Here is a 19,131-nt window from a genome sequence, read left to right as displayed (position 1 = left end):
CAGGGTCTTGTCTCTCCTTCTCCACCTGATTATCTAACCCCCGCCCCCAGGTGATGAGCACCAAAGGACAGCAGGCCCAGTGTTTGCCCACGCCCTTGGGGTGGTGCACACCTGGTCCCCCCGGACCCATCGGGAACCTCTCCCCGCCAATCCTTCACCTGGGGAAGCGCCACCCCTATCCCAGGTAACCGCTCAGCACACGGGACCTCATCCAGCAGCTGTGGGCACGCCCCCTCAGACACATCCTTCAGCAGCTCCTGGAATCAAAGCCAGTAGGGCAGGAGGTAATACCCATGGCAGGGGGGCCGCGCAGGCAGAACCAGGGCCGACCCCACCCATCCTCGCCCTCCTCAGCACCAGCCTCAGACGCTGCGTGAGTCAAGGTACCGACGTCAGTGCCACATCCAACACGGCCTGGGCGCCCAGCAAATGCGGCACAGTTACCCTCTGTATCTGCCTAGCACCTCAGCCACACAGGGACACAGGGCCCCTCGTGTCCCCCCCAGTCAAGGCATCTCAGAGAAGCCAAGAGAACTGCGGTCCGGGCAGGTACCTGCTGGCGTTTCTGGTCTGCCAGGAGGAAGCAGCGTCGCACCTCGTCCAGCCTGCGCCTCTGCAGCCCCCAGAGCGCCTTCTGCTCCCGGCACGCGGCCTCAGCTGACAGCCGGCTGTAGCGTTCGACCAGCGCCTGCCTGGGCCCAAGGACACGGCGGTCACTTGCTCATCTCACCAGGCTCAGGGCCTGCCACGCTCAGGCCCCGCACCACCACCTCCACTCACTGCAGCAGGTACCCAGGACCCATGTCCTGCAGTAGCCTCCCCGATGGCCAGCCTGTAGACCCTCTGCCTGCAGGACAGGGCCTGATGGCAGGACCAGGCACCAGCCTATGCCAGAATGAGCTGTCCACACCCTGGGCCAGGAGGGTTGTGGGAGCTGAGCACACAGGCTCTCCTGGGAGCAGGGCCTGCAATCTTCCTGTCTGCAGGTGGGGAACACAAAGGCATGCATGGAACGCAGTGAACTTACATCTTTCACTTGCCTCATTCAGAGCTAGGCTGGCATGCTACCCCTGTTCTGATTCCCTTGCCAGTAGGAAACTTCATTCACACCTGGGCTCAGTGAAGCCCTTTGGCCACCAAATGCAGTTACCCGTTCCTTTCAGCCCTCTCTCCACAGCACACAAGTGGGGGATCCCATCTGTCCTCACACGTACACCCAACAGCCTCTAGTGGTGCTCTGAGCCTCCAAGTCAGTGAACAGGAAGTGCCAGCCCCCATGAAGGGCTCACATCCAAATGCTGAACCCAGAATGACACTCAAGGAAGTTGCAGGGGGAGCCCTGAGCCGGCCCTCCTGCACCACCACAAATGAACTAGAAACAGCAATGGGACCCACCATTCTGTAACTCTGGAACCTAGTCAGACACAAAGCAGCCACAGGCACGCTCGACAGAGGATGGACTGCTGATCTTCCCTAGCAAGCCACATGCCCCAACCACTACCTCTCATTCCTCAGCCCTGCCACAGGCGTGGGGGTGGCAGCCACTGGGTGGACAGGGGGGCCTTGTCCTCCGAGAATTTGGGTTGTACATTTGGGTTGGTCTGACGGTACCCTGAAGGCCAGCACAACACCTGCCACAGTCTCAGCCCCCCGACAGCAGGGTCCGCTCCCAGTGGCAGCTGAGAGAGCTGACATGTTGCGAGATCTGTCAGGCCACCGGCTGACTACAGAGATAATGAAACAGAGCCTTCAGTGACCACGCAAAACCAGAACACACACTGCAAATACTTCGGAAAAATCACTAAACGAAGATGACTGCAGCCTTCATTAAGTAACAGCAGCAACCCCTGAGGAGTGGGAGAATCAGACTCCAGAGGTACCACGTTATGATACCCACAATGCCCAGTGGAAAAAAAAATTACAAAGCATACAAAGAAGGACGCAAGTACGGGCCACGCACAGGAGAAAAGGAACTCGACAAAAGTCATCCCTGAGAAAGCCTAGACATTAGAATTACTACTTAGAGACATTAAATCGACTGTCTTAAATATGCTAAAAGAGTTAAAGGAAACAACAAACAAAAGAACTAAAGGAAATTAGGGAAAAAAACATGAACAAAGTAAGAATATCAATAAAAAAATTAAAAAACGAACCAAACAGACATTCCGGAGCTCCAGATCACAACTGTCACAACTGGACCAAGAAGCAACATCTTGACAAAGAAAATACTGAAGTTGTCAGAGATTTCACTTCACTTGAATCCATAATCAACGCCCTTGGAAGCCGCAGTCAAGAAATCAAACGACGCAGTGCACTGAGCAAATCTCCTGTGAAAGACCTGTTTAGGTGTTAAAAAGCAAAGATGTCGCCTTGCAGACCAACGTGTGCCTGGCCCAAGCCATAGTCGTTTCAATCGCCCCGTACGCGTGCAAAAGCTGGACAGTGAATAATAAAGACTGAAGAAGAATTGATGCCTTTGAATTACAGTGCTGGTGAAGAAGACTGAATATGCCATGGACTGCCAGAAGAATGGACACATCTGTCTTGGAAGAAGTACAGCCAGAATGACCCTTAAAAGAACAAACAGCAAAAGACAAATAAATGGGACCACATGAAAATTAAATACCTTTGTTTCTCAAAAGACTTCACCAAAAAAGTGAAAAGACAAGTTACCGACTAGGAGAATATCTTCGGAAACCATATACCCAACAAAAATTTAACAACCAAAATATATCTAAAACTTTGACAACTTAACCACAAAAAGACAATCATAAAACGGGCAAAGGACTTGAATAGACATTCCACCAAAGAGGACATTCAAATGGCCACCAGATATATGAAATGATGCTCCGTGTCATCAGCCATCAGAGAGATACAAATCAAAACCACAATGAGGTATCACTTCACTCCTACTAGGATGGCTAAGATTTTTTTTTTTTTTTAACTTTTATTGAGCTTCAAGTGAACGTTTACAAATCAAATCAGACTGTCACATATAAGTTTACATACATCTTACTCCGTACTCCCACTTGCTCTCCCCCTAATGAGTCAGCCCTTTCAGTCTCTCCTTTCATGACAATTTTGCCAGCTTCCCACTCTATCCTCCCATCCCCCCTCCAGACAGGAGATGCCAACACAGTCTCAATTGTCCACCCGATATAACTAGCTCACTCTTCATCAGCATCTCTCACCTACCCAACTGTCCAGTCCCTTTCATGTCTGATGAGTTGTCTTCGGGAATGGTTCCTGTCCTGCGCCAACAGAAGGTTTGGGGACCATGACCGCCGGGATTCCTCTAGTCTCAGTCAGACCATTAAGTATGGTCTTTTTATGAGAATTTGGGGTCTGCATCCCACTGATCTCCTGCTCCCTCAGGGGTCCTCTGCTGCGCTCTCTGTCAGGGCAGTCATATTTTTTTTACCATCTAGTTCTTCTGGTCTCAGGATGATGTAGGTCTCTGGTTCATGTGGCCCTTTCTGTCTCTTGGGCTCTTAGTTGTCATGTGACCTTGGTGTTCTTCATTCTCCTTTGCTCCAGGTGGGTTGAGAACAATTGATGCATCTTAGATGGCCGCTTGTTAGCATTTAAGACCCCTGACGCCACATTTCAAAGTGGGATGCAGAATGTTTTCATAATAGAATTATTTTGCCAATTGATTTAGAAGTCCCCTTAAACCATGGTCCCCAAACCCCCGCCCTTGCTCTGCTGACCTTTGAAGCATTCATTTTATCCCGGAAACTTCTTTGCTTTTGGTCTAGTCCAGTTGAGCTGACCTTCCATGTATTGAGTGTTGTCCTTCCCTTCACCTAAAGCAGTTCTTATCTACTGATTAATCAGTAAAAAACCCTCTCCCCCCCTCCCCCCTCCCCACCTCGTAACCACAAAAGTATGTGTTCTTCTCAGTTTATACTATTTCTCAACATCTTATAATAGTGGTCTTATACAATATTTGTCCTTTTGCCTCTGACTAATTTCGCTCAGCACAATGCCTTCCAGGTTCCTCCATGTTAAGAAATGTTTCACAGATTCGTCACTGTTCTTTATCGATGTGTAGTATGGATGGCTAAGATTTTTAAAAAAACTGAAAACAACAAATGTTGGCAAGGATGTTAGGAAACTGGAACATTTACGCATTTATTGGTGAGAACGTAAAATGGTACAGTCACTGTGGAAAACAACGGGGCGGTTCCTCAAAAAACTAAAAGCAGAACTACCACATGACCCAGCAATTCCACTCCTAGGTACACACCCAAAAGACGTAAAAGCAGAAAGCAAACAGAGAGTCTCTCTCGTACACCTTTGTTCACCGCAGCACCTTTGTTCACAATGGCCAAAAGATGAAAACAACCTTGATGCCCATCAGGACAAAAAAGCCTGAACAAAAAGCGGTACACACATACAATGGCATCAGGATTGAAGGAAGACTCGTTAACAACCTGCGATATGTATTTGACACAACCTCGCTTGCTGAAAGCAAAGGGGACTTGAAGCACTTACTGATGAAGATCAAAGACCAGACCCTTCAGTATGAAGTACGCCGCAGTATAAAGAAAACATAACTCCTCACAACTGGACCAATACGCATGATAAATAGAAAACACTGAGCTTGTCAAGGATTTTGTTTTACTTGGATTCATAGCAACAACAGGCTTAACAATAAATAAGGCAAGAGAAGCCGTTTAACGTGAGAAGAGACAAAGAGACACAACCCGACACCGGCTGTGGACCTTGCTTGGATCTGAATTCACACAAACCAACTACGAAAAGACATTTTGAAGACAACTGAGAACACGTGAATGTGGTAAAAAAAACAGTCACAACTAGTGAATCCAACAGTGGCTAGTCCCAAGCTCAGTACGCTAGCCTTTTTACTTGTACGTATGCTTAAAAACTTTCAGAATAGAAAGCAAAAAAATAAAATAAAGCTATCACTAAGGTGGAAATAATATGGGGCCCCCACCACCCTCGTCCTCCTGGGAGGCCCTGCCCTTGCCCCCCCAGACCCCCACCACCTCGTCCTCCGCTCCAGCTCCTCTTCCAAGGCCTGCAGCCGCTTCTCCCTCTCTCGGAGCTCTCGGGCGTAGCTGAAGTCTTCGTCGGCCTCTTCCTGTCTGGCCGCCAGGCGTCGCTGCACAACATGCACAGCATGTGGGATCCAGGCCCCCGAGACACCACACGTCTGAGTCTGGGGCCGCAGACACCACTGGGCCCACCTACCTCCTGGTCTCGCACAAACTGCTCCTTCAGCCTCTGAAACTGTTCTCGCTTCCGGGCATCCAAGGCCGCTCGCTCAGACACCTGCCGGTCTGCAGCAGGAACGAGCTCAGCTGTGGGAGGCTCCCCAGGAAGAGCCCTGGCCGGGGGTGGGCGAGGATGGCCGAGGCAAGCTTACCACTCAGGGTGCTCAGAACCCTGGATGCTGCCTCTCGGGCGTGGACAATCAGTTCCTGTTTTGCTATTTCCACACGTAGTTCCTACAAAAGACATCGTCAGTAAACGGCCGCCGTAACTCTGTGCCCCCACCTTGGACACCGTACTCAAGAGTAGAGAGAGCAGGAAAGGACGGGTGCCCAAAGCCATCTCCTCCAGGAGGACACCCGCTTACGGGGCCCCTGAGGGGGACAGGTGGCTGGGTGGGCACATGGCCCCTGCCCACCACAGCCTCTGTCTGGGCAGTGAGGGGCTGTCTCTCAGTAGCTGCTGGAGTCGTGCTCTGGTACAGTGTGGAGATGGGTGAGCCCTCAAATATGTTCCTTGGAGGGAGCAAGGTGCAGGATGAGAGGGAGAGAGGAGTAGGCAGGGGAGATGGAGCAGGGGGGTGGAGGGGGAGGAAGGGGCAGAAGGCCAGGGTGATCCTCCCAGGGACTGGAAGGCTAGGCTCAGGCCCCCCAGTTAACCCCCCTCGGTGTGGGCCTCTCAGGTCTGCTCCTGCTGTCCCCTCAGCCTCAGGCACTTCCCGGAGCTCTCAGTCGTCCACTCACCACCAGACCCCTGACTGGCGCACACAGGACATTGCCAGCCCTGCCCCCTGCGCCCCCCCCCCGCGCCCTGCCCCGGGGTCCCACACACCCTGCCCGCCCTGCCCTCATCTTTCCTACCCATCTCTTCTGAGTATGAGGAGGGCTTGCATGGCCATCTGCTCTGCCAGGACTCAGGGCCCCATCCATGCTGACAGAGACCACACCCAAGGAGGAGCCCCCGCCCCGGGCACCCACTCTGCACCCTCACCTTCTCCTCCTTGCTGACTGAGCTGTAGCGTGCCACCCTTTCCATCCGCCCCACGTACACGGCACAGTCCTTCTCAATCTCCTTCAGCTCCTCGAGAGAGAAGATCACCGAGATCCGAGGGACAGGGACATCAGACCAACACAGGTAATGCTGCCAAAAGAAGGGCCTTGTGAGCCCTAGGCAGATGGCTGGGCTCAGGGACACGCACTGTCCGAGATGCAGCAGGGGCAAGACTCATTCCTCAGGGTCCAATCCTGGGCCGGGCGCCCCCAAGTCTCTGTGCTCTCAGCACTCTGGCGACAGGCCACCCATCCATCCTGAGCAAATGCAGCATGTATGCAGGGCTGCTGCTAGCCACCTTAACTGTAGAGAGGAGGGTGCCGCCCAGTGCTGGCTGCAGCCTCATAGTAAGAAGCTGGAGGGGCCGTGTCACCCCTGACCACACACAGCCAGCACACACCCGTGCTTGAGTCCCACAGCTGGCAGAGGGGCATACATGCTGCCCATACACACACACACGCAGGCCCATACCGCACACATAACTAGAGATGTACAGGCACACACACGTGCAAGTGCAGGCATGCGTGTTCACGCATACACGTGAATGTGCACAGCACTCTTACAAGTACACACGTGCAGGCTTGTGCACTCACACATGCTTACACACACTCACGTACACGCATACTCATGCACACACTCAGGCACGCACATGCATGTGCACAGGCTCTTACAAACATGCACACGTACGCTTACATACACACATGCTCACACAAATGCTGGCGCACACATGCTGACAGGCAGTGCTTGCCCTCACCCGGGGGCAGCAGAGCTTCAACAGGTTGATAGTCTTCCCGCAGACGTACACGTCATTGGCAATGTGCCTCAAGAACACGGGGACGCAGTCCTCTACCTCTTCAGAAATGAGCATGTAGCCGTGGGTCCAGTAAAACTTATCTGGCGTGGGACACACAGGGCGGCACATGTCAGTGGTGGGCCCCGAGCCCAGGCCTACAGGTGTCGGAGTTCCCCTAGCAGCAGCTGCACACCTACCTCTGAAGCCAAGGTAGTCGTGATTCACCTGGATCATGAACTCGCCGTAGATGTCCCGAAAGAGCCCGCTGTACACCCAGTCATGGATAAACCTGCAGGCAGGCAGAGGGTGAGCCCTCAGCCGCACGCACCCACCTGTGCCCCTGCCTATCCTGGCTCCCCTCTTGTCAGCACACACTGCCCGCTCCTGACCCCTCTCAGACATCTGACTACACAAGTCAACAGGGATCAGCTTCAGGCCCTGGCTGCCCTTGTCCCCAGCGGTTCTCAAGCTCAAGCCTGCCTTATCGAAAGCAGCTTGCTCTAATATAAGAAGACAGAAGGCAGCCAGTTTCCTACTGGAAATATCTAAAGACAAAGTGAGCACATCACAGCAACATCGGTATCCCACAGCTGCGGCCGTCACCCCCACACCCAGAGGACATGGACTGGCGTGAATGCGTGGTAGGGAGTGTGAGGTAGCCTAGGGCAGCCCCACAGGGATCTCACCCCTGGAGAGCAATCAGTCAGCACCTCTGGGTGTTAGTCTTAATAAAACAAAGTGGGCAAAGACAAAAATCCCCACCTTGCTAATTCCAAGAGGCCTGATGGCAAAGTGGTTTAGAGCTACGGCTGCTAACCAAAGGGTTGGCAGCTCAAATCCAGCAGCTGCTGCCTGAAAACCCTATGGGGCGGTCCTGCTCTGTCCTAAAAGATCGCTATGAATCAGAAGCAACTCAATGGCAACAGGTTTGGGTTTTTTTGGTTTTTGCTAATCTCAAAACACCACAGTGGAAACCGAGCCACTCTTCCCTGGATGCAGCAAAGCTCCAATTAAAAGCAGGAAAAGGGAGGCTGCGCCCACCCCAGGAGGCCAGTGTCCCACAGGCCCCGCCCCCGCCCCGCCCCACTCAACTCGCCACCGTCCCCGCCCCTCCCGGGCCCCGCCCCTTTCAGGACACGCCCTCCTGTGCCCCACCGCCCCTCCCGGGCCCCGCCCCCTTCAGGCCCCGCCCCTCCCGGGCCCCGCCCCCAGCGCCGGCCCCGCCTCACCGCGTGTAGGGCTCACAGCTGGTCTTGAGCAGGGACAGCAGGACCGGGTAGTGCTCGTTGCTGCAGTTGTCCAGGGCCTCCTGGTACAGGTAGGAGAGCAGCTTCACGCCCTGCAGACGCCAACAAGCAGAGGCTGAGCGCGTGCTGCCCCGCTCAGCACGATTCCACCTAGGGGCCCCCAGCTCACCCCGCCCAACCTCTCCTCCCGGGCCCCTCCCCCTTCCGCCCCTGACCCCCTCCTCCAGGAGCGTGCACCCTGTGCGGGAGGTGCCCAGTGAGGGGAGCCACCCACGCCGCAGTGGCAGACTCACCGTTGGGAATGCAGTCCTGGGCCCTCCACCGGCGGTCCCCGGGAGCCCGGTGCCGACACCACACAGCTCGGCCAGGTACCTGCGCCCAAAGGGCGGGGTCGGGCCACTGAGCAGGCGCCGGAGGTCCCCCAGGCCTGAGCTGCCGCCTCCCGCCACCTGCCTCCCCTCCATCAAGGGGGCACCACCCCAGCCCCACAGCAGGACCTCCTCCCCCTTCGGAAGGTGCCCTCGACCCCTCACCCCCAGCGGCGCCCCCTCGGCTTTCCAGCCCAGGGACCAGCAGGCCTCACCTGAGCTGCCGGCCCAGCTTCTTGAAGAGAAAGCCGATGGCCAGCAGGCTGAGGGTGGCCGGGGTAGAGAGCACACAGGCCCGGTAGTACTGCAGATACCGTCTCAGGCCGCTGGTGAAGGCCTGTGGGTGAGGGTCTGAGAAGAGGGCAGCCCTGCCCAGGTGGGGTGAAAGGGACTAGGTGTCTGTCCCCAACTCTAGGGTTCCACTCTCCCTGGTCAAGTCCAGACATTGCAGCCCTTTAGCAGGAAGCCTAAGGCATCCCTGCTGGCACAGAGGGCCGGGCCCTGAGAGGCTGAGATTTGGGGTGGAAATTCTGGAGGGTGGCCAGGCTCCGCTAGCAGGTTCCAGCTCTGGGAGACACTGGTGGCACCAGGGTTGCAAGGCCCTTCAGGGTTCAGTCCACCGACCCCCCGAGACCCAGCTCCTCCTGTCCAGTCCTGAGCCCTGCCCCTGGAACCACCGGGCACAGCTGCTCCTGTCCGGTCCTGAGCCCTGCCCCTGGAACCACCTGGGCACAGCCACACCCCAACCCCACTCTGACTCATTCTCAAGGCTCTAATCTCATCACGCACCACCCACACCCTGCGGGGGTGTACCAGGGCTGGAAGGGCACAGGGAGCCCAGCATTTGATCCCCTCACCTTCCCCTTGCCATGCTCCATCTCCTGGGGGCTCCCGTTGCACAGCCCCTCCCCCACCCCACCCCTGTGTTTGTCTGTCCCACAACTCCACCCACTGTGTGTACCCAACTGTGTTTGTTGACTGGCAGGGACCCTGAAGGATGGGATCCCCTGGGCCAGGCTTCCAACCTAACCCCTCCCCCCCCCCACTAGAAAGGTGGATTCGTTCAAGAGGAGACCCACTACACGTCTGGGCCTCATGTGTGGGCCCCGCTGCCTCACTGGCCCCGCTCACTTGCTCACCCACACCCGGTCCTGCCCTAGCCTCCAAAGGTGCAGCTTCCCATCCCAATGCCCAGCCCGAGAAACCCACATTGGCCACCTGACCTCGTGAGGTAGCTGCACCACCTTAGACATCCCGAGGACACAGAACTCGGGTTCTGGGTGGGCCCCCAGGGGGTCCCAACGGGAGGGGGGCATACCTGAAACACAAGACCCTTGCTACAGGTGGTGTCCAGCACTGGCTGCAGAGAGAAGCGGCTCAGGCGCACATAGTAGGTCCCGCACGCGGCCACCTCTGACAGGAGACTATGCATGCTCTCAGGGGACGTCCCTGACACGTACACACCCGGCTTGACCACGAAGGCCTGTGCTGACTGCAGTGGGAGAGTTGGGTCAGGGCTGGCTCCTCAGCACCCGGGGCAGCCACCAGGTGCTCAGACCCCCCCCCCATACAGACAGAATACAAAAAGCAGAAAACAGATGCCTAAAATCATAGGAACAGGCACAACGAGGTGGACATTTTCAGACCAAACTGGAAGGACCATATGTTTAAAGCTGTGGAAGGGGTGTGGGGGACAGAAGGGTGGACAGACAGCCTAGGGGTGTGGGCAGGAGAGCAGACAGCCTGGGGCGTGGGCGGTAGGGTGGACTGTCTAGGGGCGTGGGCAGGAGGATGGACAGACAGCCTGGAGTGTGGACGGAGGTGGACAGACAGCCTGGGGGCCTAGAACTGCATGGGGCCTGCCCAGTGTGACCCAGGTGCGTTCAGGGTGAGAGCAACTGCTCTGAAGGACCCTGAGACTCAGAGGAGCTGCAGGGCAGGGCATCAGGCAGTGTGGCTGCACCTCCAAGTGCAGCCCCTCGTCCATGGCAGCCAAGGAGGGTGGGGCTGGTAAGCCCTACCCCTGCAGAGGAGTGGACCACCTGGAGGAATGTAGGGGTGCAGCCAGAGCACAGAGGGCGGGGGCACCTCAGTAGTTCTGAGGACACAGCAGGATGGGCTGGTGGCACGTGTTCCACTGTGTCACTGATAGGAACACATCACGCTACATTTTTAAAGAAAGTTAACAAATCAATTCTAAAATCAAAATCAAATGGCCCTGGCAGACCCCTGCTGCTGCAGACCCCGGCTGCTTTGGCCCCTAGGCCTGTGGAGCAAGTCCTCCCAGGCACTGCTTGCAGGCCCACATCTGAGGCCACCCTCACTGCTCTGCTCCACTCCCGGCTGAGACAGGCACTTCCCTGTGAAGGGCTCGGTGCAGCACCGGGATCGCCTTACCTGGCTGAGTGAGAATGTGGCGGATACAACCCCAATGAGAACGTTCAGCGTGTCCTTCACAAGCTCACACTCTCTCACCAGGACGCGCTGCGGGGCCGGGAGGAGGCTGCCACCAACGACCTGTAGCCCCTCCTCGCAGAGTCTGCAGAACCTGTCAAAGGCGTCTCTTCCCGCCTCGGTGAGGTAGGGCTCCTCTCTGTGGCCAGGGGGGCTGCAGGAAGATGGCGGCGGGGAGTGAGCAGACGGGCACCTCAGCTCCACACAGTCTCAGGAGATACAAACCAGAGGAGGAAGCACGCTGAACCAACACAATGCTCGTCTAAAACGCTGGGCCAATGAGGACCCCAAACCAGCAGTGGAGCCACCGGCCACCTGTGTTAGGATCACCTCCCAGCTTCACTCTAACCCCCAGGATAGCTGCAGATCGTTCAAAACACACGTCCAGGGTCCGGAGCAGCGGCTACGCCCTGGCCCGGCCTGGGAAAGCGACCTGGGGGAGCAGCTGGGTCCTTGAGATGATGAAATGCCACGACATCATCTTTGTGTTGACAGCAAACACAAGAAACACCTCACCCCCACCAGGATGGCTGTGATCAGAAAGAAGACAACGAGTGTTGGTGAGGTTGTGGAGAAATTATAATCCTCATCCACTTCTGGTGGAAATGAGCAATGGTGCAGCAGCTGTGGAGAACAGGTTGGTGGTTCCTCAAAAAGCTAAACACAGAACTACCATATGACCCAGCAACTTAGCCCTAAGTATGCACCCAGAAACCTGTGCACCAGTATGTTCACTGCAGCGCTTTCCACAATAGCCCACAAGGTGGAGACGAGAGAAATGTCCATCAACAGGGGAGTGGATAACAAGATGTGCTATGTACACACTATGGAATATTATTAACCCGTAAAAAGTAACAAAGTCCTAGTGCATGCCACAACATGGATGAACCCTGAAAACATGCTGAGTGAAATAAGTCAGAGACAAAAGTACAACTACTGAATGATCTCACCCACACGTGACAGACAAACAGACAAACCAAAGCTTAACGGATAGCAGGGGTGGGAGGGAGGGACGGGGGAGTCACTGCTTCGGGGCACTGAGCTTCCGTCAACAGTGGTGAACAATCTGGAAAACGAGGGCTGTGATGGCCGCACAACACGATGGTGTGATAACAACACTGAGCTGGACGTGCAAAACTGCTGAACTGGCAAATGTTTTGTTATATATGTTTTTACCTCAATAAAAATACAAAAGAGGGCGCCAGCTTGTGGGACAGATATCAGATGGCAGGGTGAATAAAATTACTTCATACACACAAGAAAGGACTAACGATCAGATGGTAGAATTTACAGGGCAGTGCAGCCCTCAGAGCCCGGAGCAGGTGCTGGACACCCACAGAACTTTGTGGGGTGGGAGGCTGGCTGCCCCGGGGGACTTGCATGGAGGACGGACTCCACGAGAAAAGCCGCCTGCAAAGCAGCGCCCTGCATACACCACCCGCCTCTGAGCATCCTCAGGGGACCCTGTAGGAGAGGAACCACATCAGGGTCACTCAGCTCCTTAGTCAGCCATTCTTTAGCTTCATGTTCCCTGACCACCCTCAGATCCGAAGTGAAAACCTTCGGGAGAGGCACGTACTGTGCCCCATCCTGGGAGACTCCTCAGACATCAGCACATTAGGGGCCCCAATAGGACAGAGGGGACTCCTCCCGACCCCAAGCCCAGAACCTTGCCTCCACTTCGTTTAATCAAGGAACACCACCGAATCATATCAGATTACTATGAAAAATTGTACTCTGACAAATTTGAAAACCTAGAAGAAATGGATGAATTCCTAGAAAAACACTACCTACCTAAACTAACACAGAGGTAGAACAACTAAATAGACCCATAACAAAAAAAGAGATTTAAAAGGTAATCAAAAAACTCCCAACAAAAAAAAAAAAACCCTGGCCCAGACGGGTTCACTGCAGAGTTCTACCAAACTTTCAGAGAAGAGTTAACACCACTACTACTAATGGTATTTTAGAGCATAGAAAAGGACGGAATACTACCAAACTCATTCTATGAAGCTACCATACCCCTGATACCAAAACCAGGTAAAGACACCACAAAAAAAGAAAATTATAAGCCTATATCCCTCATGAATGTAGATGCAAAAATCCTCAACAAAATTCTAGCCGATAGAATTCAACAACGTATCAAAAAAATAATTAACCATGACCAAGTGAGATTCATACCAGGTATGCAGGGATGGTTCAACATTAGAAAAACAATTAATGTAATCCACCACATAAACAAAACAAAAGACAAGAATCACATGATTTTATCAATTGATGCAGAAAAGACATTTGACAAACTTCAACACGCAGTTATGATAAAAACTCTCAGCAAAATAAGAATAGAAGGAAAATTCCTCAACATAATAAAGGACATTTATACAAAGGCAACAGCCAACATCATCCTAAATGGAGAGAGCCTGAAAACATTCCCCTTGAGATCAGGAACCAGACAAGGATGCCCTTTAACACCGCTCTTATTCAACATTGTGTTGGAGGTCCTAGCCAGAACAACTGGGCAAGATAAATAAAGGGCATCCAGATTGGCAAGGAAGAAGTAAATGTACCTCTATTTGCAGATGACATGATCTTATACACAGAAAACCCTAAGGAATCCCCCAGAAAACTACTGAAACTAATAGAAGAGTTCAGCAGAGTATCGGGATACAAAACGAATGTATAAAAATCAGTTGGATTCCTCTACACCAACAAAAAGAACATCGAAGAGGAAATCACCAAATCAATGCCATTTACAGTAGCCCCCAAGAAAATAAAATACTTAGGAATAAATCTTACTAGAGATGTAAAATACTTATACAAAGAAAACTACAGTACTCTTCTGCAAGAAACCAAAAGAGACCTACATGAGTGGAAGAACATACCTTACTCATGGATAGGAAGACTCAACATTGTAAAAATGTCTATTCTACCGAAAGCGATCTATACATTTAATGCAATTCCAATCAAAATCCCAATGACATTCTTTAACTAGATGGAGAAAAAAAATCACCAACTTCATATGGAAGGGAAAGAGACCCTGGATGAATAAGGCATTACGAAAAAGAAGAACAAAGTGGGAGGCCTTACTTTACCTAATTTTAGAACCTGTTATACCACCACAGTAGTCAAAACAGCCTAGTACTGGTACAACAACAGATACATGGACCAATGGAACAGAATTGAGAATCCAGACATAAATCCATCCACATATGAATAGTTGATATTTGACAAAGGCCCCAAAACAGTTAAATGGGGAAAAGAGAGTCTTTTTTACAAATGGTGCTGGAATAACTGGATATCCATCTGCAAAAAAATGAAACAATACCCATACCTCACACCATGCACAAAAACGAACTCCAAATGGATCAAAGACCTAAAATAAAATCTGCAACGATAAAGATCAAGGAAGAAAAAATAGGGACAACGTTAGGAGCTCTAATACGTGGTATAAACAATATACAAAACATTATTAACGATGCAGAAGAGAAACTAGATAACTGGGAGCTCCTAAAAATCAAACACCTATGCTCATCCAAACACTTCACCAAAAACAGTAAGATTACCTACAGACTGGGAAAAAGTTTTTAGCTATGACATTTCCAATCAGCGTCTGATCTCTAAAATCTACACGATACTGCAAATACTCAACTACAAAAAGACAAATAACCCAATTAAAAAGTGGGCAAAAGCTATGAATAGACACTTCACTAAAGAAGACATCCAGGTAGCTAACAGATATATAAGGAAATGTTCACGATCATTAGCCATTAGAGAAATGCAAATCAAAACTACAGTGAGATTCCATCTCACTCCAACAAGGCTGGCATTAATCCAAAAAACACTAAATAATAAATGTTGAAGAGGTTGTGCAGAGACTGGAACACTTATACACTGCTGGTGGGAATGTAAAATGGTACAACCACTTTGGAAATCGATCTGGCACTTCCTTAAAAAGCTAGAAATAGAACTACCATATGATCCAGCAATCCCACTCCTCGGAACATATCCTAGAGAAATAAGAGCCTTTACACGAACAGATATATGCACACCCATGTTCATGACAGCACTGTTTACAATAGCAAAAAGATGGAAGCAACCAAGGTGCCCATCAATGGATGAATGGATAAATAACCCAGTGCCGTCGAGTCGATTCCGACTCATAGCGACCCTATAGGACAGAGTAGAACTGCCCCATAGAGTTTCCAAGGAGCGCCTGGCGGAGTCAAACTGCTGACCCTTTGGTTAGCAGCCGTAGCACTTAACCACTATGCCACCAGGGTTTCCCAAATGGATAAATAAATTATGGTATATTCACACAATGGAATACTACACATCAATAAAGAACAGTGGGGAATCTGTGAAATAGTTTATAACATGGAGGAACCTGGAAGGCATTATGCTGAGGGAAATTAGTCAGTTGCAAAAGGGCAAATATTATATAAGACCACTATTATAAGAACTCGAGAAATAGTTTAAACAGAGAAGAAAATATTCTTTGATGGTTACGAGATGGGGGAGGGATGGAGGGTGGGAGAGGGTATTCACGAACTAGATAGCAGATAAGAACTACTACAGGTGACACGAAAGACAACACACAATACAGGGGAGGTCAGCACAACTGGACTAAACCAAAAGCAAAGAAGTTTCCAGAATAAACTGAACGCTTCGTAGGCCAGCGTCACAGAGGCGGGGGCGTTTGGGGACCATGGTTTCAGGGGACATCTAAGTCAACTGCCATGATAAAATCTGTTAAGAAAACATTCTGCATCCTGCTTTGGAGAGAGGCCGCTGGGGTCTTAAACGCTGGCAAGCAGCCATCTTAGATGCATCAATTGGTCTCAACCCACCCGGATCAAAGGAGATCGAAGAACACCAAGGACACAAGGTAATTACGAGCCCAAGAGACAGAAAGGGCCACAGAAACCAGAGACTACATTAACCTGAGACCAGAAGAACTAGATGGTGCCAGGCTATAACCAATGACTGCCCTGACAGGGAACACAACAGAGAACCCCTGAGGCAGCAGGAGAGCAGTGGGATGCAGACCCCAAATTCTCATAAAAAGACCTGACTTAATGGTCTGACTGAGACTAGAAAGACCCCAGTGGTCATGGCCACCAGACCTTCTGTTAGTCCAAGACAGGAACCATTCCAAAAGCCAACTTTTCAGACATGGATTGGACTGAGCAATGAGACAGAGAAAGATCCTGGTGAAGAATGAGCTTCTAGGAGCAAGTAGACACTTGAGACTATGTTGGCATTTCCTATCTGGAGGGGAGATGAGAGGGCAGAGGCGGTCAGAAGCTGGTGGAATGGACACAAAAAGAGAGCAGAGGGAAGGAGCAGGCTGTCTCATTAGGGGGAGAGCAATTAGGAGTATACAGCAACGTGTACATAAATTTTTGTATGAGAGACTGACTTGATTTGTAAACTTTCACTTAAAGCACAAACAAAAAAAAAAACCCTACAGAGCACAGTTCTACTCTGACACACATGGGGTCGCCAGGAGTTGGAGTCAACTCCCCAACAACTGGCTAGCTGGCACTGGTCCAGAAGAACCTTAAAGGCTGGAAATCTTTTCTCCGTGAATCTCTTTTAAACTCCCAGGATTTAGACACAATCTTTATAAATGAGCTTGACTGGCCACCCCTGGGCCCACAAAGTAAGAGGGAGGGAAATGCTCACATACCACCCAACTCTCTCCCAGCACCGCCGCTTGCTGGCCTCGTAGGTGAGCACAGCCTCCCAAAGGTCCAGGTCCGGGGTCATGCTTGGTTCAGACTGGGAGTCAGGAGTCAAATTAGACGCCGACTGGAACCCTTCATCTTCCGACTGATCCACGCTCTGAGGAACCTGGAGACCACAGAAAAGAAGTATATTCCACCAGGTGTGATCAAACCCCAGGAATCTATCCATATACTTCTGCCTCCTCCTATGGGGAAGCCCCTGCAGATACTCCTAATACCTCCCTCAGACACAAGTACTACACAGTGTGTCCCCACCGAATCACTGAGGGAGCTAAACAAAACAATTTTTTAAGGCTACTGATTCCCAATTCACATAACACATAAGCCACAATGTAAATTTTAACAAAACTTATGAAATTCCCCGGACCCAGAAGTTCCATTTTGGGAAATCCAACCTAAGAAAATCACAGTAAACAAAAAAAGTACACGCATTAAGATGTTCACTGTAGAATTATTTATGTTGGGAAACTATATGCCAGTAAGGAGGGAGTGCCTGCATAATGAGTGTAACCTTAACTTTCATGAAGCAGTAAAACAGAGAAGTTGGTGACGAGTTACGTACTAACACTGGGAACAGTTCAACCTGCAGGTGAGGAAAGTGCATCAAAGTGCAGGCACGGCAGGAGCCAATGCTTTGGCACACGTGAATATCTGAAATGTGGCTGTGCAGCTGAGGAACTAAAATTATTTTTAACTGAATTTTTTACTTAATTTAAATAGCAGCTGTGGAGTATACAGTAAGAGACTTAACACCTCCTGTTTGGTAAAGGATTAAAGATAGCATGCTGCTTTGCACTGAGGGTGTGAGCCAGCAGCCACACATCACAAAAGCTTAGGCTACCTGGTGACCTGGACTTCTACTATCCCACCTTTACCACAATACAAGGAACACTGGAGAGGGCATTTCTGAGCCACTCAAGAGCTTAAGGTGGGAAAGCAGACACCGTACTTTAATGGCGAGTCCAGACAGGTCCGCACTGTCTGGCACGGGGGGCAGGTCCAGCCGGACATCCATGTCGAACGTGCGGCTGTGCACAAGGGCACCGAAGAGGGAGGTCCGGGTGTCTCTTTCAAACTTGTCGCAAGAGTCACCAGATGAGAAGCGCCCAAAGGTGAGCAGGCCGGTGCCTGGCGCAGCCTCCATCACCTGGAGTGTTTTCTGAACCATATCGTGACACAAATACTCCTCTCTGGCAATCATGGACTGAACGTCCATCTCAAACACACTCAAGTCATAGCAGTCGTAGCCACTGTATGGACCATTCCTCCCCACATGCTTGTTGTTAAAGAAGTAGTCCCGTTTTCGGGGCAGTACTTGAGGGGGGCCGCTCCCTGCAAGCTGAACTAGGAGGTCCAAAACAGACAACACTTCCACAAGCGGACACCAAGTGGCACCTTCGAGCTCCTCCACAAGGTCCTCCAAACGATCAGCCTCAGGGCCCAGGCCGCCTACTCTCAAGTTGAAGGATAGCAGGAGGATCTTGTTCTTCACCGGGAGTTTAGGGAGGTCAGGCTGCAGCTTATGAGTCTCATCTTGAAAGAGATTTGTGAAAAGCATATTGTAGGCCACCTTCTTGAGGCTCTGCTTTGCCCTCCTCCGGTCCAGGCCACACTGCCCCAGGTGAGCCTTTGCGGCCGGCAGGTGGGCCTCGCACAGGTCATCGAACAGCTGGGTGATGCTGGCCATGCCGGCACCTTCTCAGCTCCGGGTCCTCCGTGTGTGTGTGAAAACATCCACCCGAGCTGCACTTCAGCCTCTGAAAGACAGGGACCAGAACAGGGTCAGGCAGGGCCGAATGCCAGCGTCCCGCGCCCGGAGCCTAAGCCCTAAGGCGCAGCACCTGCCTTCTGAGCGGAGGTCGGCGACTGCTGCCCGCCCAGGGTGGCCTCCGCGCCCTGCCCACCTCCACGCCGCGTGCCTAAAGAGCCCGCAGTGGGCCAGCTTGGCTCTGAACCTTTAGTTGGTCACACGACCTTGACAACTCCGAACAACACATGGACGTGGCTAGTAGGCAGCGTCCTCACCCGGTTTTACGCACGTCCTCGGGGGCCCTAACACCGAAGCCAGGATCCCCCTAGTGGGTGCGCCGGGGCCCCACAGGCCCAGGAGGGAGTCTGCGGGCGGAGGCCGTGGGCAGGGGCCTCCCGCGAGAGAAAGGGGCCTCCTGCGGGAAGGAAGGGGCCTCCTGCGGGAACGGCCTCCTGCGGGAAGGGCCTGCGTTCCCGCTCCCGTC

General features: G+C 52.1%; 1 protein-coding gene across 7 annotated transcripts in view; it reads right to left on the bottom strand.

Moving 5' to 3' along the window:
- The window catches only part of TUBGCP6 (tubulin gamma complex component 6), a 24,764-nt gene extending 5,633 nt beyond the window's left edge, over positions 1–19,131 (bottom strand). For 2 of the 7 annotated variants that reach the window (XR_010321653.1, XM_064283294.1), the window contains exons 1-16: positions 18,923–19,130; positions 17,847–18,654; positions 16,840–17,003; positions 11,094–11,304; positions 10,015–10,188; positions 8,912–9,033; positions 8,622–8,700; positions 8,311–8,420; positions 7,279–7,370; positions 7,043–7,182; positions 6,229–6,378; positions 5,393–5,474; positions 5,218–5,306; positions 5,013–5,128; positions 554–692; positions 159–257 (exon numbers count right to left, since the gene is read on the bottom strand). Coding sequence is in view for 6 of the 7 variants with exons in the window: in XM_064283294.1 (XP_064139364.1) it covers positions 159–257; positions 554–692; positions 5,013–5,128; positions 5,218–5,306; positions 5,393–5,474; positions 6,229–6,378; positions 7,043–7,182; positions 7,279–7,370; positions 8,311–8,420; positions 8,622–8,700; positions 8,912–9,033; positions 10,015–10,188; positions 11,094–11,304; positions 16,840–17,003; positions 17,847–18,584 (2,505 nt within the window). In the remaining variant the exon portion in view is untranslated. Of the gene's footprint in view, positions 1–158; positions 258–553; positions 693–5,012; positions 5,129–5,217; positions 5,307–5,392; positions 5,475–6,228; positions 6,379–7,042; positions 7,183–7,278; positions 7,371–8,310; positions 8,421–8,621; positions 8,701–8,911; positions 9,034–10,014; positions 10,189–11,093; positions 11,305–16,839; positions 17,004–17,846; positions 18,655–18,738 lie in introns of all 7 variants that reach the window. The other 5 variants (XM_064283299.1, XM_064283295.1, XM_064283296.1 and 2 more) reach the window with 5 other exon arrangements.

This window comes from Loxodonta africana, chromosome 4 (assembly GCF_030014295.1).
Source record: "Loxodonta africana isolate mLoxAfr1 chromosome 4, mLoxAfr1.hap2, whole genome shotgun sequence".
Taxonomy (NCBI): domain Eukaryota; kingdom Metazoa; phylum Chordata; class Mammalia; order Proboscidea; family Elephantidae; genus Loxodonta; species Loxodonta africana.
This window is presented reverse-complemented; position numbering and strand designations above follow the sequence as displayed.